This window comes from Podarcis muralis, chromosome 11 (assembly GCF_964188315.1).
Source record: "Podarcis muralis chromosome 11, rPodMur119.hap1.1, whole genome shotgun sequence".
NCBI lineage: Eukaryota > Metazoa > Chordata > Lepidosauria > Squamata > Lacertidae > Podarcis > Podarcis muralis.
The window spans coordinates 37,946,389-37,970,307 of NC_135665.1; the positions used below are offsets into that span (position 1 = coordinate 37,946,389).

The 23,919-nt window shown below is 44.6% G+C and overlaps 1 protein-coding gene across 4 annotated transcripts in view; it reads left to right on the forward strand.

Annotated features, from left to right (window-relative positions):
• Positions 1–23,919, forward strand: part of SV2C (synaptic vesicle glycoprotein 2C) — a 100,117-nt gene that overhangs the window by 15,823 nt on the left and 60,375 nt on the right. For 3 of the 4 annotated variants that reach the window (XM_077936297.1, XM_028748654.2, XM_028748653.2), the window contains exon 2: positions 16,280–16,972. In XM_077936297.1, coding sequence (XP_077792423.1) covers positions 16,390–16,972 — 583 coding nt within the window. In that variant the 5' untranslated portion in view covers positions 16,280–16,389. Of the gene's footprint in view, positions 1–16,279; positions 16,973–23,919 lie in introns of those variants that run through there. The other variant, XM_028748655.2, reaches the window with a different exon arrangement.

Below are 23,919 nucleotides of genomic sequence, written 5' to 3' on the forward strand. Positions count from 1 at the left end.
ATGCCAGTCAGGGCACAAGTACAGCTGCAACCCTATGCAAATTACATGGAAATAAGCCCCACTGAAGGGACGCGGGTGGCGCTGTGGGTTAAACCACAGAGGCTAGGACTTGCTGATCAGAAGGTCGCAGTTCGAATCCCCGAGATGGGGTGAGCTCCCGTTGCTCGGTCCATGCTCCTGCCAACCTAGGAGTTCGAAAGCATGACAAAGTGCAAGTAGATAAATAGGTACAACTCTTGCGGGAAGGTAAACGGTGTTTCCGTGCACTGCCCTGGTTCACTAGAAGCGGCTTACTCATGCTGGCCACATGACTCGGAAGCTGTACGCCGGCTCCCTCGGCTAATAAAGCGAGATTAGCGCCACAACCCCGGAGTCGGTTACGACTGGACCTAATGGTCAGGGGTCCCTTTACCTTTACCTTTAAGTCCCACTGAACACAATGGGATCAGTTTCTGATGTTTATAGGATCAGGTTGCAAGGCTCTTTGGGGCCATGTAAATTTATTAGCCTCTCACTTGTTTTCAAATACGTCTGGGATTTCAAAGGCCGAGTGGGGTGGATTTTCGGAAGGCAGCGGTTTGTCCTGGATCTTTGGCAAATAAACCAAGAAACCAAGCTCAGCAACTTTGGGGGTGTCCGAATTTTTACTTCTTGAAATATGGGAACCCTAGGTTAACCCTGATATGTTTAGGGAAGCTTTTAATATTTGATTAATTATTATATTTTAATATTTCATTGGAAGCCACCCGGAGTGGCTGGGGAAACCCAGCCAGATGAGCGGGGTATAAATAAATTATTATTATTATTAGTAGTAGTAGTACACCCAAAGACATGAAATCCACTTCCCTGTGTTGTATTCCCCTATGGAGAGACTGTTTTAGCAATCATATAGCTCTTTCCTACTCAGCTGTCATCTTCTCAGAATTGTGTGTACCTGTTTTAATTTGCATTTCTAGGTGTAAAGGATTAATGTATCAGGTGGCGTTCAGGTCCCCAGCACTTCAAAGCCTCTCCCCTTATGGTACACCCTCTGCTTAAACGTAATTATATAGATGGCCACGTATAGATATATTTAAAACTAGTTGATTTCAGCAAAAACAGAGGGATCACTTTTCTAAAGCATTTAGATCTGACACATCTGCTGTATTTCAGCTTCTATTTTATAAAGGTATGTACGTCGTGACTAGTAATGTAATATTTCCCATTTTAGTACTCCAGTTTCAGCCTATGCATACTTTTTGATGTGATTTCTTAACTTGTTTGTTGCTCTTTTCCTAACACACAGCGCAACTTATATGTGCATAGACACCAGGAAAGATAGGTTAAGAATTAAAAATAACAGTTGGTATCTGTGAGAAAGTCCTCACTAATAGCATTTCCTCTTTTCTCATATTTACTTTAGCAACTGTTTTAAAATTGCAGTTACAATTCATCTCCATGACTAAGCAAAAAAGAAAGAAAGAAAGAAAGATGATGCTCATTCTTTGCACACTGACGGTATGCAGTTACTGTAAGGAAACCCCTGTTACAGTAGGAATGTAGGAAGGGTGGTTGTACAAATGAGCTCAGTTATCTAACAGCAGCAGACATAGCTGGACATGATTCTTGCTGCCTTGTGATAACATGCTGCATAATGCAGATCAGAATGGGGAGGCACAAAAACTCAAAAATTGATCTGCAGTTCCTAATAGTCATAGCAAAATGAAAGAAAAAAATCCAATTTCAGCTATAGCAACATGCAGAGCATATATATTTTACGGGTGATATGGATAACATGAATAGACCTCAAAGTGAAGACCTATTAATTACAAAGCTGTTCGGGGAGAATGCTCTCTAGTTTGTTCCTTACTCAACAATCAATTAGAACTTATTTTTGACACAATCAGAATAAATCACATTATATGTGCAGCCAGCAAAATGTTGGAAGCAGCTTTGTCGCATTGGTTGTTATTTTTTAAAGCTACCCATTACTTGGCTCTGTGTTTACCCGTTTGTTATGTAACTTCATTGTTAGTACTGATGCCATTCTTTCCTCCAAGCAAAAGGAAGCTCTTCTTTTCAAATGTAGCCTTCCTTTCCATGCTCAGATCCACTGATCCATTCTCTGATGTGCTTGCTTTGCTGTTTCTTTCCTAGTTCACCATCATTTGATCCTTCCAGTGAGCATTACGTGTTTGCCAGTCAGTTCCTTCCTTCAAACTTCTAAGTCACTTAACAGACAGACCCCAGACAAACCTGGCAATTGTTGTTTATTTCAAATGATGAAATAATTTTTTAAAGCTTGTTTTAAAAGTGTAGGGCATGGGGAGGCAAACTAAGGCCCAGGGGCCGGATCCGATCCAATCGCCTTCTCAATCCAGACCACGGACGGTCCAGGAATCAGCGTGTTTTTACATGAGTAGAATGTGTCCTTTAATTTAAAATGCATCTGTCAGGGAACTGCCATCGGAAGGACAGGAGGTGCAAAGGCTCCCTCAGGTTGAAAGAGACGGAGCAGCTGAAGAGGGAACCAGTAGGGGGCGAGCAGGAACTTCCAGGGAAAGTGAGTCGGAGGGGTGGCTCAGAGACGTTTCCAGCGAAAACAGTGGAGAGGTCTCAGGACCTCCTATAGGGACACCCACGCCTCGCCGGAAACTGTCACGCAGAGAGTCCAGAAGACGTGTTTCCGTGAAAGAGCTTTTATGTTGGAAACGTTTCCGAAAGCAACCACTTTCGGATTCTACTAGCGATTGACGCAGCCATGCCGGAGGGGCTCCGTCACAGGCAGAGGTTTGAAAACCTGATCAAACTCTGAGGGACTTGCATTTTACGCACAAGCAGCTCATCATCCCACCACAGCAATCCGAAAGTCCCTGAAAGCCAGCTTGTGCAAGCAGCGGCATCATGAGCGACCCAGCCGGAACCGGAGGAGCAGGAGCAGCTGGAGGAGGTCCAAGCCTGGAAGAAAGGTACAGGGCGTTGGAGATCCAGCTGGCCATGCAAACGGCGAGGCTTGAGGAGAGGAGGGCTCAGGATGCAGAAAAGGGAAAGGAGAAAACCACCTCGATAGCCAGAAAGGTGCCAGGATTGGTGCAGAAATTCGGGGGAGATCCCAGAAACTATCATGCCTTTAGAACTGAGATGCAATACGCTCTCAACCTGCAGTATGATGACTTCCCCGACGAGGAATCGCGAGTGGCTTTTGTAATTGGCCATCTCGAAGGGGGGGCGAAGGATTGGGTTCGACCCCTGATGGCAGTGAATAATGAGATACTAAAGGACACGAGGAAGTTTTTTCGTGCCATGGACCTGATGTTTTCCAGTGACATTGAGCAGGGGGTGGTACGAAGGCAGTTAATGGCTTGCAAACAGGGGAGCCGATCTGTCCGTGAGTACTGGACTGAGTTTACTATGCTGATTCATAAATTGGGGTGGGACCTATCGGCGGAACCCATCCAAATGCTTTTTGAAGAGGGGCTTTCTTCGGCCGTTAAAGATGAACTTTCCCGGGGGCCAAGGGCGGAGTCTATGGATCAGCTGACCAAATCCGCGCTGGCCATAGGAGCGCGCCAGGAAGCGAGAGCTTTGGAAAGGCGGGAAGGGAAAGGAGAACGTTGGAGGGAACTGCGCATTCCGGACATTCCAGAGCCACCTTTCCCGCCGGCAGAGCCGATGGAAGTTGGAACAGCGCGGGCGCGCGCAGTTTCAAATCCCAGTGAAGAGCGGAAGAAGGAGGGAAAGAGCGCCAAGAAATGTTATCTCTGCCAACAGCCAGGGCACTTTGCCAGAGTCTGCCCACAAAGAAAGGAATGGCAAGGGATGGCAGGAGCTGTGGGGGAAAGGGAGGAGGAAAACAAGGAGCAAGTAAAAGCCAACGCCTGGCTGCCACCGTCGGGGCACAGCAGCCAGGCCAAAGAGCAGTGAAAGTGCCCACGCCAGAACCACCCAGACCTGCTTTAGTGATAGAAGTGTCACTAGAGCTGCCAAATGGACACCCCCTACAGGTCAAGGCGCTTTTGGATTCAGGCAGCTCCTGTAATTTTATGAGTAAGGAGTTTGCAGCTGAGCACCAGATACAGACCATCCCTTTAAGTAATCCCTTGCAGGTGACCACGATTGATGGCAGAGAGCTGTTGGGAGGAGAAGTTAGCCAACAGACTGTCCCGATGATAATGAGGGTGGCAAGGCACACCGAACGGATAGCGTTTAATGTGGCCACCTTGGGAGGAGCTCCCATCATTTTGGGGATGAGCTGGCTGGCGCTACACGATCCGCTAGTGGGCTGGCATCAGAGGGTGGTCTCCTTTGGGTCAGCGCATTGCCTAGAACACTGCAAGCAGGGGAAGGTTCAGGGCGGAGACAGAGTCACCCTAGCCGGGATGGAAGTAATGGGCAGAGGGAAGGTGCCCCCGCAATACGCAGATCTGAGCAACGTATTCAGCGAAAGGGAAGCAGACAAGCTGCCGCCGCATAGACCCTTTGACTGTCAAATCAACCTACTCCCTGGGGCCCAACTCCCAGTGGGCAAGCTGTACGCCATGTCCGACAGGGAGATGCAGGAGCTGAGGGAGTTCATTGACAAAAACCTGAAGCGAGGTTTCATCAGAGAGTCCCGAGCGGTGGGGGGCAGCCCAGTGTTTTTTGTGGACAAAAAAAAAACACAGATAAGCCGAGACTTGTGTGTGACTTCAGGGCCTTGAATGCAGTGTCGGAACCCCTGGCTTTCCCTATGCCCCGAATTGATGACATTTTGACCAGGGTAAGGAAGGGAAAGATTTTTACAAAGCTGGACCTGCGGGGGGCGTACAATCTGATACGCATAAGGAAGGGAGATGAATGGAAGACCACCATGTTCACCCCTTTGGGAGCCTTTGAATACCTCGTTATGCCCTTCGGTCTACAAGGAGGCTCCGCGTGCTTTCAAGCGTTTATTAACCACGTTCTGGGGCCTTTGCTCTACAAGAACTGTGTGGCCTTTTTAGACGACGTGTTGGTGTATTCGGAGGATGAGGAGCAGCATGTGAGGGACGTTCGAGAAGTGTTGGGCAGGCTGCAAGCCAACCAGCTGTGGGTGAAACTGGAGAAGTGCCAGTTTCATACCAAGGAGGTGGAATTCCTGGGGTACCGCTTGTCAGACAAGGGATTGGCCATGGATCCAGGCAAGGTCCAAGCGGTACTGGAATGGAAGACACCGAAGACCAAGAAGGATGTGCAAAGATTCTTGGGGTTTGGGAACTTTTATCGGAAGTTCATCAAGAACTTTGCCCACTTGACGGCGCCCATCACCGACTGCCTCAGCAGCAAGAAGAAATTTGTTTGGACGGCGGAGGCGGAGCGAGCATTTGAAGAACTGAAAAGGGCTTTCGCCTCGGAAGAACAACTTCTGCATGTGGATTTACGAAAACCCATGAGAGTGGAAACCGATGCGTCCGACCGGGCGGTAGGGGCGGTACTTCTTCAACCGGGGAGGAGTATGTCAGAGTGGAGACCGTGTGCCTTCTTCTCGCGGAAGCTGAATAAATCCGAGAGGAACTACACGGTGTATGACAGGGAACTACTTGCCATTCACGAAGCGTTCCGGAGGTGGAGACATTTATTAATTGGGGCACAACACAAGGTGCAAGTGTGCACCGACCACAAGAATTTAGAGTATTGGAGAACAGCTCGAGTGCTCAACCAACGACAAGTGAGATGGGCACAGGAATTCTCTAAATTCAACTTTGAAATTTGTTATGTGCCAGGTCCAGAAAACGTCAGGGCGGACGCTCTCTCACGCAAACCAGAGTATTGGGAGGGGGAGGGGGCGATTGAAGAGAGACATGTCATCCCTGAGGACCGCTGGGTGTGTGGGGCGGCGCTGGTGGGGCAACGAGAACTGGTAGAGGAAACGGAAAATGATGAATATGCCCAGGATAAGCTCAGAGGACTCAGGGGGGAGGGCGAGAGCCCCGAAGGTTTTGAGGAAAGAAATGGGGCATTGTATTACAAAGGGGCACTGTATATACCCGAAGGTGAATTGAGGGGGAGAGTACTCAAGCAGTTGCACGATAGCCCCACGGCGGGACATTTTGGGCAACACAAGACCATGTGGTTGGTTACCAGGGAATTCTGGTGGCCCAAGGTGAGGGAAGATGTAAGGGAGTATGTAAGAGGGTGTGACCAATGTCAGCGAGCCAAAGGGGAAAGACGGGCGCCGGCAGGGTTATTAGAACCATTACCCACACCAGAACGGCCTTGGGAAGCGGTATCAATAGATTTTATGACGGATCTGCCGAAGTCCAAGGGGAAAACAGCCATCATGGTAGTAGTAGACCTGTTAACAAAGATGTGCCACTTTGTAGCATGCTCACATGCAGTCACAGCGGAAGAAACAGCGAAGTTGTTTGTAGAACACATCTTTAGGTTGCACGGGGCTCCCTTGAGGGTGATCTCAGACCGCGGCAAACAATTTACTTCCAGGTTCTGGAGGAAGCTCATGAGCTTGCTGCACGTGGAAGTCAATTTTTCAACGGCCCGGCACCCTGAAACCAACGGGCAGGCGGAAAGAGCAAATGGCATTCTTCAACAATATCTGAGGTGTTATGTCAATGACAGAGAGAACGATTGGGTCGAAAAGTTGGCGCTGGCAGAATTTGCCTACAATAATGCGGAGAATGTGTCCACAGGGATGAGCCCCTTTTTGGCTAATTACGGGTGTCACCCCAGGGCATTTCCAGGGGAGGGAGGGGAGAGATGGAGCGTTCCAGCGGCTGAACATTTTGTAGAAGAGATGGAAGCGATCCATCATCAGCTCCAGCTCAACTTAGAAAGGGCCAAGGCACAATATAAGAAGCAGGCAGACAAGAACAGAAGGGAAGGTGAAACCATAAGGGTGGGGGATCAAGTGTGGCTGTCAACCCAAGGGTTGCCGTTCAAAGGGGGTTGTAAGAAATTGAGGCCCAGAAGATTGGGACCCTTTGAGGTCATTCAGCAGGTCAACCCGGTGGCTTTCAAACTCCGGTTACCCAACCACATGAAATTGCACCCAGTGTTCCACAGGTCGTTACTGTCACCATACAGGGGGGGACGTGAAGGGGAGCACGTCAGGGGACCAGCCTTGGAAGAGAGGGAACGCAGCAACCATGTAGCGGAAATCCTCGATTCCAGGTGGAAGGGAAATCAGGTAGAGTATTTGGTGGCGTGGGAAGGGGAACCGGAGTCAGAAAACACCTGGGTGACTGCAGGGGAGGTCAATGACGAGGTTTTAACAGAAACGTTCCACCAAAGATTCCCTAGGAAACCACAGCCGGTAGAAAGGTTTAGGAGGGAGTACTTCGGCACCACCGACGAGGAACAGGAAATGGAAGGATTCACGGAGTCGGAGTTGGAAGAGGGAATAGACTCCGAAGACGAGGAGTATCGAGAGACGAGGGACAGTAGCAGGTGGAGGGAAGTGTTCGAAACTTCGGACGATGAGGAAGGTTCTTTCAGGGGTTTTACTTCCTCCCAGCCCGGAGGGGAGGAGACGGGAGGGGGTGAAGGGGGCCCTGGAGGGGAGGTGGATGTCAGGGAACTGCCATCGGAAGGACAGGAGGTGCAAAGGCTCCCTCAGGTTGAAAGAGACGGAGCAGCTGAAGAGGGAACCAGTAGGGGGCGAGCAGGAACTTCCAGGGAAAGTGAGTCGGAGGGGTGGCTCAGAGACGTTTCCAGCGAAAACAGTGGAGAGGTCTCAGGACCTCCTATAGGGACACCCACGCCTCGCCGGAAACTGTCACGCAGAGAGTCCAGAAGACGTGTTTCCGTGAAAGAGCTTTTATGTTGGAAACGTTTCCGAAAGCAACCACTTTCGGATTCTACTAGCGATTGACGCAGCCATGCCGGAGGGGCTCCGTCACAGGCAGAGGTTTGAAAACCTGATCAAACTCTGAGGGACTTGCATTTTACGCACAAGCAGCTCATCATCCCACCACAGCATCTCTGGGTTATTTGTGGGGCATAGGAACTCGTTCTTTCTTTCTTTTTTCAAAATATAGTCCGGTCCCCCCACAAGTTCTGAGGGACAGTGGACCGGCCCCCTGCTTAAAAAATTTGCTGACCCCTGGTGTAGGGGAAAGAATTATGATGAGGAAACATACTGCTATGAGTTTGTGGGCTGTGTGTCTGTGGGTAGGCTGTATGCCTCCTAATTCTTGGATCCATCATGGATTCAATTCCTGGAATAGCCAGGTGAGCTTCCTGGTGAGGTAATGGCCCTCTAAGTATGGGTCATTAAGGTAGCAAAGGAAGTGGCTCTGTGCCAGACAACAAAATGGGCAGGCCTCTCTCCCTCGACTGTCTGTCAGTTACAATGACAAAGAGTTTGGAGTTTGAGTTGAAGTGTGAGCTAGAAATTCATTTCATTGCTTTAAAGAAGTTGAAATGAGGGGTTTTTCATCCAAATGAAGGAACATTTGTTGAGGAGCACTTCTGTATTCTAACAACTCACATTTCTTGGTGTGAATAGGCAGATGTGTAAAACAGCTGCTCTTTTGCTTCACTACCTCTTCAACATAAATTATGAAATGCAGTTATAAGTGGGAAGATGAAATGTGGGAAATGTTCAGAAAGAAAATACATACATATTTGGAAATACTGCATCCATGTCAGAAATGCTTAGTGTAATTTCTGAAAAGATAGAAAACTTACCCCAGATAAACAGATTCATGGCAGGTAACATAGCAGAGATGCAGAGACAATAATATAGCACTGAAAAGATTGAGATTTTTTCCTCTTCTTCATGTCATCGAGGCATTGAACTTGCCCCATTGCTGTTTTCCAGGCTCGCTCTGTTCAGCTTAGAAATGCTGCAGAATTATTTCACTTTGATGCCAACAACTAATGTTAGGTAAAGGTAAAGGGACCCCTAACCATTAGATCCAGTTGTGGCCGACTCTGGGGTTGCGGCGCTCATCTCGCTTTATTGGCCGAGGCAAACCAGAGCAGCGCACGGAAGCACCGTTCACCTTCCCGCCGGAGCGGTACCTATTTATCTACTTGCACTTTGATGTGCTTTCAAACTGCTAGGTTGGCAGGAGCAGGGACTGAGCAATGGGAGCTCACCCCGTTGCAGGGATTCGAACCGCCAACCTTCTGATCGGCAAGTCCTAGGCTCTGTGGTTTAACCCACAGCGCCACCCGCGTCCCAGTTAACAACACACAAATATAGATAAAATGAATCTAAGGAGAAGTAGCATGGTGGATAGGCTATGGTTCTGATTTAGTAGCAGTTAGAAAATAATGGTACTGCAATGTTTAGTCAATTCAACGTGCCCTCAGTCAATCAGGCAGGTTTTTGTTTTTTGTTTAAAAAAGTTAATTACTTTTTAAAACAAGTACATACAAACACTACTGGTGGGCGCTATCATAGAACAGGTATACAAAAAGTAATAAAGCTGATCTGGGATTTTTGTAAGTACTTGCATTAAAAAACAGTGTTTTGTTTGTTGCAGAAATATAATTATTGTAATTGTTTGAATAGTTTTAGTAATTGGTTTAATTATTTTATTATTGTACTTATTTTTTGTTATATTGCTGTTCTAATATGAATCTTGTAACATGCCCGGTGATCCGGGCACATGAAGGGTAGTTTAGAAATATAGTAAACAAGTAAAACTAAAAGTAAAAAGTAATGTGCATAATCTCAAAATTGAGTGTTGTTTCCCTTCAGGATGATTGATGTTTTATTAATATGCAAATACGTTACATTATTACTCAGACAGTTATTTGGCTACAGGTTTTTGTGTGTGTGACAACCCTATTTTAGACAGTATACTAACAATAATTTCTAAGAGCAAGAGACTATACTGTCAGGAAGTTCTTATTAGTTCTTTGTAGAAAACTGGGTATATTAATAAAATATATTAATGTCTCAAAAAGTAATAATTAAGCATAATCTAAATTGAATTATTGCACTGATCAAAGCCAGATGTTACATTTCTATAAAGGCAGAAGATTTGCTGCTGTGTCTGTTTTGTCATGCCAAGACACACTGTCCCCCCTTTTCACCCCTATTACTGCACCTGCTTGATGGGGAAATTTGGGGTCTGAGGTAAAAATAACTTGTTAAAGATCCAGGTCCCCATTATGGCTGGCCTTGTCCTTAGTGACAGTATTCCTCACTTGTAAAATATGAAGTGTTTGTGCATCTATGCTAGCCACTTCAAGAGTTTTGTGTTAGAATCTCTGATCTATGCAGATGCTGATTGACTTGTTTTGCACCTGGCTCTGATTAGTGGATCTCAGAATTCTAGTAAAAAACAAAGTGGATCCCACAAATCCAAAGACTGCCTATTCTTGATTTAAATGATGTTTTAAATGTGATTAGGGGGAATTAGGCTGGTTCACAGGACACAGTGAGCCAAATTTGAAAGCCAAGAACAAGCCAAAAGCAAACTTTGGCTTCTATATATATCTATATATATCCTGCCCATCTGGCTGGGTTTCCCCACTCTGTGCAGCTTACAACATATATAAAAACACAACAAAACATCAAACATTAAAAAACAAAATACCCTATACAAGCAACAAACCAACCAACCAATAAATCAATAGAAACCAATAACAATAATAATGATGATGATGATGATGATAAACAGTTTACAATTATACCCAAATTAAAGTAATCGCCAGCCCCAACTAAACAATTTAACCAACCCCAACCTGATAAAAATAAAGCAGAGGAACCAAAATTAGAACCTTTTAAAACATTTCAGCCAGTTGCCCCAATCCAAGAGTTATTCCAGCAATGTCCCTCTGGTCTCCCAGGAGCCTTTTAGCTGTTTAGGGTGAGTGTGGGCTCCGCCTCCTAGGCCAGGTGCAAATGGGCCTTGCAGCAGGGAGTGCTCTTCCTTCTAGCACTCATAGTTTGTGCGGAGAGAGCTTAGCCACGAGTCTTGGATTGGATAGCCTGCTAAGCCAAACCTTGGCTCAGTGTAGTCTGCTATAGCAGTGAAAAAGACCAGGGAGGAGCAAAGTAGCTGCAAACTCTTCTTTGTAAGCAAACATGTTTCTCCTCTCAGTAAGCCACTGTTTGGCTTACCATTGTGTAATGAAAACAGAGTTAAGTTCCTTTTTATCAGAGCGTTTTCAAGAAAGACAAAATGACACAAATCTCATAAGAGTACAACCCTTTATTATTCAATAAGCAATAAGAACTCATTCACTTACTCATTCATTCATTCACTCACTCATTCATTCATTCCTTTCATACCTACCAGATGGTTGGACCCACTAAAAGAGATGGCCAGTCTCTTTTAAGAGTCTATGGACATCCTCCTCCTGCAGGTAGGACAGCACGCAAAGTTCCCAAGGCCTTCCCAAGGCTCAGGTCCCCGTATGGTTACATTGTCTTGTATTGAAGGGAGTTGATAGCTGTCATCATGCTGGTTCCTCAAATAGATAAGAATAGTTATAGTTGAAAACAGTCTGGTTTCCATTATGTTGTCATACTGTCTTTATGAATAGCATGTTTCTTTCAACATGTCTTTTTTAAGAACAGTCATTTATCTCAATCATCTTCTCACTTTGTCCCCTGATTCACCCAGACATGTTGTCATACTGCTCATCCTGTCTTGCACAGTCCAGTAACTGGTTCACTGTTCATCCATCCTGTTTAGCTGGCTCAATATTCAATAGTTTGATAATGGTTCTTTATCTCAGTCCAGCCAGTGTGGTGTAGTGGTTAAGAGCGGTAGACTCAGGTGAACCAGGTTCGCATCTCCGCTCCTTCACATGCAGCTGCTGAGTGACCTTGGGCTAGTCATACTTCTTTGAAGTATCTCAGCCCCACTCACCTCACAGAGTGTTTGTTGTGGGGGAGGAAGGGAAAGGAGAATGTTAGCCACTTCGGGCTCGACTCCTTCGGGTAGTGATAAAGCGGGATATCAAGGTCCAGTCGTGGCCGACTCTGGGGTTGCGGCGCTCATCCCGCTTTATTGGCCAAGGGAGCCGGCATACAGCTTCCGGGTCATGTGGCCAGCATGACTAAGCCGCTTCTGGTGAACCAGAGCAGCACACGGAAACGCCGTTTACCTTCCCGCCTGAGCGGTACCTATTTATCTACTTGCATTTTGATGTGCTTTCGAACTGCTAGGTTGGTGGGAGCAGGGACCGAGCAACGGGAGCTCACCCCGTCACGGGGATTTGAACCGCTGACCTTCTGATCGGCAAGTCCTAGGCTCTGTGGTTTAACCCACAGCGCCACCCGCGTCCCTTTCAATGCAATAGTCCTTTAAATTAATTTAAGCAGTTCTTTATCTTTGATTCAATAACTTTATTTATTCATTTATTCTTCAGACCCACTAATCATCCGGTTCTCATTCATACTTCAGACATTCATATCCATTCATACCAGCAGACATACTAAATATAACATCAATTATAAAATGAGATCATCTTTACATCTGGTTCTCAGACTTTTCCTGTGACTTAAAAACATCTTAGTAAATCACATATATTCTGTAAGAGATTCAGCATATACCTGAACATTAATATTGTATTAATATTGTATCATTTGTTACATATAAGTGCCATCCTTATGAGGATTCCTTCCTATCCATCCTTCTTATCAGAATATAAGATAAAGCGTCAAAGCATCTGTTTTGTAACTGAAGGAACACACAATTAACATAGAGTGTGCATACTGTTGCTTGATACCTTGGGGAACTCAAAACCAACTATATTGAAAGGAACCCTTAATACTAACATAACACCTTTATTCATACACAATTTATGAAAAACACCTTTTCATCCTAAGAACTGTATACTAGGGCAGTGCAATATACGGATTTCAATATCAATATTCAATATTATACTTTTAGTGGAGGCAGTTCACATATCTGGCCAAGTCATACTAAATTATCAGGTGTGGTACAAGCAGGCAAGACTAACCTATAACTTTGCATCCATGAGTACTGAGGCACTTTGGGCCTAAAGATGACCCTTCCCCTCAGGGAGCCATTAAGTATTCACCACCTGAATTTTGCAAAGATTATCCAAACAAAATGTATTAAGAAATAAGTTCAAGTTCTTGGTAAACCAAAGCTGCAATGTGGAGTCTGGGAGTTATGGGTTAAGCACTGGTTGAAAATGAAGCAGTATGACAAGTTTTGCAGGCACAAGCAAGATTGAAAGAGCGATCATGTGGAACGTCCTGATAATATCATGAGCACAGATAATTATTAATATGCAATAAAAAGGATGTCTGGAAGGGCCCTGAGTTGAGGTCTGTCCATCTCTACTGCATTGCTCCTTCCTCAAAGAGCCCTAGAAATTAAGGTACCTGAACATGACAGCTAATTTCTGAGGCACTGTAGAGTAGATTAGAGGCTGTTCACAGAGGCTGTCCAGTCACAGAGCCAGAGGCTGTCTACTCACAGACCCAGAAAAACAGGTCCAAAAAGGGTGTGGGGTGGAGGACAGGAAGCTGCCTCTGTAGCTTCTCTGTTGAGCACTATTTCCCCCTCCCCAAACATCTTCTTTTCCCAGGACCTGGCTGCCCATAAGGTGGGCTAAGGCAGCTGCCTTTGGCAACAGAAATCCAAGAGGCAGCACCTCCATGGGTACAGAGAAACAGCACCAGCAGCAGTGGTGGCTTCTTGCGAGATGTTGCTGAGAACTTGAGAAATTTCACACAGTGCATGAAATTTCGTGAGAACTAACTGGAATCCGTTGCTGCTGCTTTGCAGGCACTGCCATGCAACTCAACTAAAAGAAGCTTCGGTAGGGTAGAAGGCCCTTCCCCATTTTGCCTCAGGTGGGGAAATGAGGTGCACTGTCCCTGCCAGTTCCTGAAAAATTTCAGCTCTCCCCACCCCAACAACAGAGAATAATTGGAAGAAAGAACTGCTTAACATTGAAGGATCACAAAGTGATTTAGCTTTGTGAGGGAATATGAGGCATAATTAATAAACAGTATTGTATGTAGGCTTTGGATAGAATCAGTTCTCTTGTTCCCTATCCTGACTTCCAGCATTTTCTTGTCAGGCTAAGTTTTCAGTTACGAATTACAGAAAATCACATTACCTTTACATGAGATATTGCACAACGCAAACTCTGCATGCTGAGGTCACCTTCTTTACAGTGTCGTTTTCATGAGATGTTTTGGGAAATGTCAGGCAGATTTTAAATCAAAGATGTTTCACTCATGAGCTGCTCTCAGAACATAATGCACCATCACTTAATCATTGGAAAATGTTATTGTGTGGCTGCCATTCCTCCCTTTTCCCGTCTTAGCAGAATTGCTAAATCATTGTGATAAGAGTGTTTGGGAGGAAGGTCTCAGTCCCTGTAAAGACGTGTGGCTTTCTTTCTAATTGGATTGCCTTCACTATGTGTTGGCCTTCAAGTGTCATTAATTTCTTATACAGTCGTACCTCAGAAGTCGAACGGAATCCATTCTGGAAGTCTATTTGACTTCCAAAATGTTTGGAAACCAAGGCGAGGCTTACGATTGGCTGCAGGAAGCTCCTGCAGCCAATCAGAAGCTGTGTCAGATGTTCGGTTTCCAAAGAACGTTTGCAAACCGGAACACTCACTTCTGGATTTGCGGCGTTCAGGAGTCAAAACATTTGACTCACAATGCATTTGGGATCCAAGGTACGACTATAGATGAAACACTTAAGAACACAAGTTGGAATCCTTAGACAGTGTGAAGACTTCACAGCAGGTGTGTGGTAGTTTTTTCAACCTGAGTGCTGCATTCCCTCGTGGCTAACTGCTTGGGAGCCATAGGCCAACAGTGTGCATAGCCAAGACAAAATGGAGTGTGAACATTTTCCTGCATCTTTCAAGCATTCGGCTTGAAAAAAGCATTTCAACTTTTTTCTAGCAGCCAGAATAGGAGTGATCTTCTGGCAGATTGTCCCTGAGGGGTGGAGGGAAGGGTTCACCTGGCCATCCCCAAATGGACTCTTTGGGAAGATTGGCCCATCTCTCTGCAACAGTTATGCTTTAAATCCTCCCTTTCCCAGCTGCATACCACCTTCTGTTAATTCCCTTCTGCTGTTTGAAACAGGACTTTGATAGGAGCGAATAAATGCTTTTTTGCAAGCCTGATTGTAGCAGGGGAGGCGTAAGCAGGAGAGCCCCAGGGAATGAATCCGACATGCAAGCTTGCAGTTCCCCACTCTTCCTTCACAGAGGGAAAACCAAATCCCCACAGTGGATGAACAGTTTTATGCAACAATATTGCTTTAAATGAATGCACAGAAGGACATTCAGTGAATGCAATCTTCTTGTACCCTAAAATTAAGGATCTGAAAACTTGAAAAGACACAAAAGGTGCACAATTTTGTATCTACAAGTGCTCTACATGTTTGGATGAACACTTGGTCAAGAGAAGTAGGGTCAGCATGGATGCTTTTGCTATCCCTCTGATGTATTCATTGAACATGTGATTATGTTTACATTCCTAAATACACTTTGGAAAATGGACTACTCCCCCAATACTTGGAAAACAGAAGCCCTGGGAAATAGTAAAGGGGAAACTACATTTTCCAGCACTCCTGGTGGCTACCTTGCAGTCATAGCTACATGCTGAGTAGGTGGAAGGAAAGAAAGATCAGGGAGCTGGGGGGGGGGGCGTAGAACTTTTTCCCTCTCAAGAGAGTGGGAGGGTATTTGAAATAAGACAGGAAGGGAAGGAAGAAGAAGCTGACTTCTCCCATTTGGACTGAAATCCAAACCTTAGAATGAAATGTGGCTGTAATCCTCACTTTGTATTTTGAGGTAAACATTACCAGTTGCTGTTATTAGGTCTTCCAAATGACGAATTTCAAAATTCAGCAGCGCTCTTCATTATAAACAGCAGGACTGATACGAATGAGGAACAGCAAATACAGTAGTACTATATATCAAGCTACTGTTTTCCTTTTGGAAATGCTTCAGTTACCTTTCATAATACATATTTGTATCTGTAATATGTTCGTGACACACAAACCCATGTGTTTTAAGCTGTATGTTGGAAAATTACGCTACTGCATGTAAATGAGAGAAGCCAGCAAAAATACCTGAATGTTTTTTGCTTTCCCCTTTCGGGTTCCTTCCTTGTGTCATCAGGAGCTATTTACTCTGCAGGAGCCTTTCTGCAGTGCACCAGTTCTCTGCTTTTGGTGCACTCTTGGTTAGCAATAGTGTGGGTTAATCCATGGGGAATTGGTGGGTAGATAGTCTTGCCTCTTGAGCAACGGTGACTGTAGATCCTGTGTTCTTTTTTAGTTTTGTGATTCTATGCAGAACAAACAAAACTTAAAATATTTTCTTGTGTTTATTTTTCTTCTCCTAGATCTTGTTTTGGAACCGAATGTGTCTTGGGAGTCTCTTGCTGCTGCTCTCCAGCACACAATAGTTCCCTTGCACACGGAATCAGTTCAGTCACACATTGATTAACACAAGATGGATGGAGCTTACAAGATGGAAGATAATACTTCATTAGTGAGAGGGGCTCAGGACATTGCCAAGGTAGTCAAGAAACAGACAGGGAGGAAAGGGAATGCAGTTGTAGAGAAGGCTCAAGACGAATATACGGAAAGATCTTACAATAGATTCCAAGGCAGAGAAGATGATGAATACTATACCCAAGAAGGAAATTACGGTGGGGAGGCGAATGAAGATGAAGGATCAAGTGACGCGACTGAAGGGCATGATGAAGATGATGAGATTTATGAGGGGGAATATCAGGGAATCCCAAATGCGACTCAGAACAAGGATGGGATCGGAGCCTTAGGTCAGCCCGTACGAGACGACTACAAAGATCGTCTTGAACTGGAAACGGAGAGAAAAGCTGATGAAGAAGAATTGGCACAGCAGTATGAGCTCATCATTCAAGAATGTGGGCATGGACGTTTTCAGTGGGCCCTCTTCTTTGTTCTTGGGATGGCGCTGATGGCTGACGGGGTGGAAGTTTTTGTGGTTGGATTTGTATTGCCCAGTGCTGAGACAGACATGTGTATTCCTAATTCTGGATCAGGATGGCTTGGTGAGTATTATTTACATCCTTGCCTGGCTTGTGTCATAAATTAGACAGATATTGTCTAGTATGTATTTGACAGTGCTCCCTCTGATGAAAACAAATAACTATCTTTGCTTTGTTAGCTCTGTGTGTGAGGTTCACAAAATGTATTTTACGATACCACCATGGCTCTCTTTTGTTTTGTTGTATGTGTAAAAAGAAAAGATTTTCCTCTGCCCTTCGTCATGACCAATAAAAATAAGTAGCTGTTCCTAAATCATAGGACAAAAAACTGCAAAAAAAACTGAATCCAGAATAAATATAATATGTTGATAACGTGCTGCATAGCTTAGTATCAAGAATACATGTCAATACCGTGTAACAAAGAGATGGAAGAAAGAGCCTCATCATTAGGAGCGTTTGAATAGAACTGGGTGCAAGTGGCCTCTCAAAATTATCTATTGTAGTTATAGGCAAAGAAATTGGTGGTGGTGGTGGACCTGGGGGAGGAGAAATTGTTGATCACTTTTCTACGGGAGTGGGGCTTTCCATTAGTAGTGGCAGTAGCTCGACTCTGTCACTCTCCCCCTCTGACACTACAAGTGGCAGCTGCAGCCAAATGTGTTGGCAGCCTGGCTGCCATTTTGCATCCTCCTGGCCCTAGTGTCATTCTGGAAGAATGTTGGTGGCAATAACAAAAAATATTATTGGAGAATATCATTTGCTTTTTTTCAAGGGGTGGGGTGTGTGAAAAAGAAAAAGGAAATCCCATAAATTTTCTCAGAAAAATCTGTTTTGAGAAATCTCAGCTCAGTTTGTTTCCATGGGACTTGTGCAGGAATAGTTCAGAAATGTGTTACAAAAGTACTTGAAATGGTGTGCAATTACAAAATGACTGTACATGGTGAGGGGGGAGATTCACTAGGGAGTGAGTGTTTCTAATTCTATGCAGAAGAGCCAATCCCTAGAACTGTAGAGTTGGAAGGGACCACCAGGCTTATCTAGGGCAACCGCCTGGCAATGCAGGAATCATTTTGCCCAATGTGGGACTCAGACCCACGACCCTGAAATTATACTCTACCAACTGAGCTATTCCTTAGTTGACTCTTATTCAAGGTCAAACGGAGCACGGTTCTGTAAAATAATAATAGTCCAAAACATAATTGGCAAGCTGCTGTCCATAGCTGGTTATCACCCAATTTCATATAGCAGGAAAACACTCAATAGGCATAGCAGCAATTTTTAAAGATATACTTTAACTGAGTTCAGTTTGCTCTTGTCTTAATTGTTGGCCACCTGGATGCTGTATGAAAAGCTGCTGATATTCCTGATGGTAGACAGTATATTTTGCCAAAACAGTTGTTCTGCACAGTTTTCAAAACTTTAATGGAGTTTGAATCAGAGAGCATTTGAGTAAGCGCTTTGCTACCAAATATCTTTAGGGCAGGTCCAGCATTGCATTGAGCCATTCTGTCCAGAAGTTGGGCTGGAGAAATGGAACACATGTTTGTGCTTCTCAGTGCATAAAGCAAAACCATAGCTACTAAGGCTGGAGATGGTTTTTCTTGAGAGATGCTTTGTTTCTCATAGTGAGTTTGGCCCCACTGCTAACATTTGTAAAACATGTCTTTAAATCAAGGGTGGGAAACCTGTGGCCCTCAAAGTATTGCTGGACTCCAGCTCCCATCAGCCTTAGTCAGCATGGCCAGTGATCAGGGATAATGGGAGAAGTAGTCCAACAACATATGGGAGGACAAGGTTTCCCGTCAGTGTTTTAAATCAATACCAAGCTCTGTGAAATAACAGAGAGGTGCATAAACACATCATGAGCAGTCCCCCCCCCAAAAAAAACCTTGCCTTTGCTTTTCTGAAAAAAGGATAGTCTGTCTCTTTCTCACCAGAGTATAACATTTTCATTGGATGTGGTTACATTCCCATTTAGCTGTATTTATGGAATTATTCTCCTTTTCTCTGGTATTTGATTATACTGATTTTATACTGCAGTTTTAAGACAATATTATGCCTTTTTCATGAGCAGCTTGGACATTTCCCTTGGGGAGACAAATGCAGTGCTTTTTTTCTTAAAAATATATAGGGGTACTCTCATTTTCCTACTCATATAGAAATACTGCCCCTCAATGAGGTCAAACTTAGATTCACAAAATGTTTAGGGGTATGTGTACCCCTGCACCCCCCAGAAAAAAGCACTGGACAGGTGGATTATAAGTAAATACAAATCTGTGTAGTACGGTGTTACCAGGGGAAACACCCCAACTCTACAATTGAGTAAGAGCGAACTACTTGCTTTCCCACTCCAGTGATATGTAACTTGCTCAAAATTTCATTTGCTCTATGCCAGTATTAAACTTCCATCTTCGAGTACCACTTTAATTATAATACCATTAACCAATGGTCATGTTTCATAGAAATGCAAATATGTTGAAAATAGAAAAAAGCCCTGTTGACTTTGCACACTTAATTTGGTCTCTGTCTTCATTTTTGTGTGTGTGGGCACCTCAGCAGTCTGGGTTTCTTTGGCTGAAAATACATCACAGTTTAAATCATTAGGTGTCACATCTACTTTTGAAACAAAGCTGAAGATCTTTAACACATCATTGAGCTCTCCACAGGCATCATGTTTCGATAATCTTGCACGATAGATAAATCATGGTTTACAAGACCTCATCTATCAAGATGCTGAACTTGTTTATTTGATTTTCGCAGCTCCTGGGAATTCCAAATTCTGAGACTCAAAGCCCCTTTTGGAAGAAAATGTGTCACACATATAAAAACATTTATTAATAAAATATGCTAGAGGGCAAATGTTCATACTATCTGTACTCTTACGGGACACCTAGTTGCCTCCCATCAAAGAGATATTTCAGGTCCCTGCCCACTTTGCTTCAGCTTCTAGTTGCTTCTAGACTAGGGGTAGCCAATATAGTTCCCTCCAGAAATTGTTGGACTCCAATTCCCATCACCCCTAAGCGTGGGCCATGCTTGCTGTGGCTGATGGGAATTGGAGTCCAACAACATCTATAGCAATTGTTAGTGTGTATCCCATTCATTTTGTCATATTAATTCACTCTCATGCTATATACACATTGCCGTTTGCTCCAGTGCGCTCCCACAGCTTTCTGAGTTGCCCACAATCTACCTGTGTCTTGCATTTTTTCAAGAAATACTCCTTTGATGTGTTTCTCCTCAAATGAGCTTCCATCTAATTTGAAAATGCAAGCTGTGAATAAACTGAGGTGTGTACATTTCAGACAGCCTTTGTGCATGTGCAGATAACAACTTTCAGTTCAGGAGTTACAGGTGCAGGAAAACAAATCAGGCAATGTGGAAGATATCTGATTTTCAACATCACAATATATCACCAGCTAAATATCACGATATCTTGATATACCACGATATATGCATATATCTATGTCGGTAGCAGAGGTCCCACCATACCTTCCCAAAGTGGTGGAGGGTGCACTGGGCTTCCCCTCAGCAGAGAGCCTTGCCACGCCTCTGCAGTGGCAGAGGGTCTTGCCATACCTCCCCACAATGGCGGAGGGTGTGCTGCACTTCCTCACAGCAGCCGAGGGCCTTAAAGAGGCTTCCTGCGGTGGAGGAGGGCCTTAAATGGTAAAGAAGTAGTAGATTTAATACAAATATTAAATAAACTTCCATATATTATATTTAATATATTTCCAACCAATTTAAGAGTAGTTTAAGTAATTTACTAGTCAAGTTGCATCTGCTTCCCCACTCAGAGGTCTAAGTACAACCTGTGCATGCATAAGTCCCACTGAGTTCAACTAAACTTCTACTTTCCTGGGAATAAGCCTCGTTGAATTCAGTAGGGCTTGACGGGGTGAGCACCTGTTGCTCAGTCCCAGCTCCTGCCAACCTAGCAGTTCGAAAGCATGTCAAAGTGCAAGTAGATAAATAGGTACCGCTCCGGCAGGAAGGTAAACGGCGTTTCCGTGTGCTGCTCTGGTTCACCAGAAGCGGCTTAGTCATGCTGGCCACATGACCCGGAAGCTGTCTGCGGACAAATGCCGGCTCCCTTAGCCTATAGAGCGAGATGAGCGCCGCAACCCCAGAGTCGTCTGCGACTGGACCTTACAGTCAGGGATACCTTTACCTTTAAGTGGAAAGATACCGGGTGAAGACTTTTGTTCATCCGGTATATTGCCTTGTTGAAACACTTACCACAATGTTATTTCAATAACGATACTCAAGGGTTTGGCGATTTATTGCACAGCCCTAATGTGCATCTGGTGAAGAGACACGAGCCCTCTCTCTGATGTCTACAGCAGCTTGCAAATGTGACTTCATACGCTGCTGAGGGAAACAACATTGCCACATCTTAAGCCATTAATGTGTATATACTCCCATTTCAAAATGGAGAGACTGAAGTGTTTGAGGCTTCAACCCTCTTTTTCATGGGGAATTGAAAGGCTCACTGAGGACTGGATGATGTTTTTAGCACTGGAAGGTGCCTTATACTAGGTCAGTCTGTTTATCCATCTAACTCATCTGCTCTGACTGGCTGTGGTATTCTAGGATCCCAGGTCAGGGTCTTTCCCATGCCTGCTACCTGATGAGAGTGGCAGTAACTTGAATACAGGACCTCTAGCACCTGTTCTTACCACTGATCTGTGGCTCTTCCATTTCTCACTGCTCCACAGTATAAACAGGCAGTGCTTCAAAATGCCATGCTTGAAATCTTCAGGTAGGCACTTTTTGGTCTAGAACAGATATTTTAATTGAAAGGAATTGATTAAAAAAAAAAAAGAAAGTTCTGTCAAGGGATGAGGTGTTCTTTTCCAGAAAAGGATGAGATGAACGACAACAATGTGGCATTATATTCATCTAGATGAGCTACCTCAATATATACATGCTAAGAAACATACTGGGATTCAACTAACGTATCCCAGTAGCACAACGCGACTTCCCCTCCCCTCCTATTCCTACACCTTTCCAAAATTGGGGTGGGGCCAGAGGAAGTCCCAAAGCAGCAGGGGCAGAGAGGTGAATAATTCCATCTGGCAAGCTGAAAAGCTTGCACTGGCAGGATGATTGCCACAGTGCTACATTTAATTCCCCCTGCTTTATGTGCTCTACCCTGAAATGTGAATGATCCCCAGCGCATTGTGCTTCTTTGGATTATACTGCTTGCTTGTCTTACTGAGGCCAAGGATTACGACCTCAGTTCCAGTGAATATTTTTTTTATTTTCCCTAGAGGAGCGCATTTTGATAGCTAAGGAAATCCCATGTTTGCTTGTGCTGGAATGATTTTTTTCTTTGATGAAAATGAATGTGTCAGCGTTTACTAGACCCAACTTCTGTTGGCATAAGAGAACACAAAGATCTCCCCCCCCACCCCTGCAAAATCAGGCAACATTTTTAAAAGCTCATTGGCTGCCTGTGCAAAATTTCTTCTTTATATCATACAGCTAGTCACCTAATAAAAGTTTTCTATTACTTTTGACACATTTAATGCACTGAATATCATGCTATTGCCAACTTTGGCAGTGCACACACCCACCTCCCCCCCCTCCCCGAAATCTCGGGGACTGTAGTTTATGCCTCACAGAGCTACAACTCCCAGCACCATTAACAAACTACATTTCACAGGATTTTTTGCAGTGGGGTGAGCTTTTAATTAATGGTGTGTATGCTGCCTTTGTTGGGATTCAAGCCACTATTATTTTTCAGCAACTCACAGGTGGGAAAGCATTGTAAGGTAAAGGTAAAAGGACCCCTGACCATTAGGTCCAGTCGTGACCGACTCTGGGGTTGCGGCGCTCATCTCGCTTTATTGGCCGAGGGAGCCGGCGTACAGCTTCCGGGTCATGTGGCCAGCATGACTAGGCCGCTTCTGGCGAACCAGAGCAGCGCACGGAAACGGTGTTTACCTTCCCGCCGGAGTGGTACCTATTTATCTACTTGCACTTCGTGCTTTCAAACTGCTAGGTTGGCAGGAGCAGGGACCGAGCAACGGGAGCTCATGCAGGGATTCGAACTGCTGACCTTCTGATCGGCAAGTCCTAGGCTCTGTGCTTTAACCCACAGCGCCATCCACATCTTTGCATTGTAAAGCAATGTAGGAAGCATTGTAGGAAGAGACAATTGTCAGCAGAAAGTTGTCCTCATGCAACCCCTGAACATGCTGGTCTTTCATCCAGAATTTTCCCTGTTTGCCAAACAGGGGCTTCTGATATGATGTAGAGACATGACTGTAGAGTGATCCTATGGCCAATTACCGGCTGTAGGGTTTTTGTTTGTGAGTAGAATTAATCCCAGAACATTGCATGGGAAACACATTGTGTTGTTCAGTCACATGCACCATTCATAATCACTCTGAGCTTGGAGTATTGCCATAAAAAGTGCATTTCAAATTGCAGAGTCACACCAATTTGTTACCATGACAGGGTCGATTGAGAACTACGTGAATGCTGTTGCTGCATTTCACATCAAAAGTCTGAGAGGGAGAAAACATATCAGAGGCACCTCAGTTTCAGAGGAAAGTGAAGCCGGGCATTAGAGGCATTACAAAGACTTAACAAAGTAGGCTTTATCTCAGGCTTGTCAGTTAGGATTTTCGCTCTAATGCCAGAGGGAACTATCGGATAAGAGAAGATACCTTCAAAATAATATGTTCAGCGCTAGTACTAAAGCAATCCATCAGTGACTTCATATCATTACCTGGGATTAACTAGGTTTTCGATAACCCTGTTCTGTAGTTGCTGCATCATAGTATCTCATTTTTATAGTACGTAGTAGGGGGTGGTTTTTCTTTTACGCTCAGGGTGAGAATAGAGACAGAAATACTATTTTTACTGTTCTTCAGTTGTCTTAATTGTAAAAAGTTGGACATAAATCAATATTTGTGTCCATCCAATTAAATGTTATAGTCTCTTAACTACCTGTTAATTTGGCTACTTGAGCAGTAGGGAAGAGACTGAAGTGTGTCATT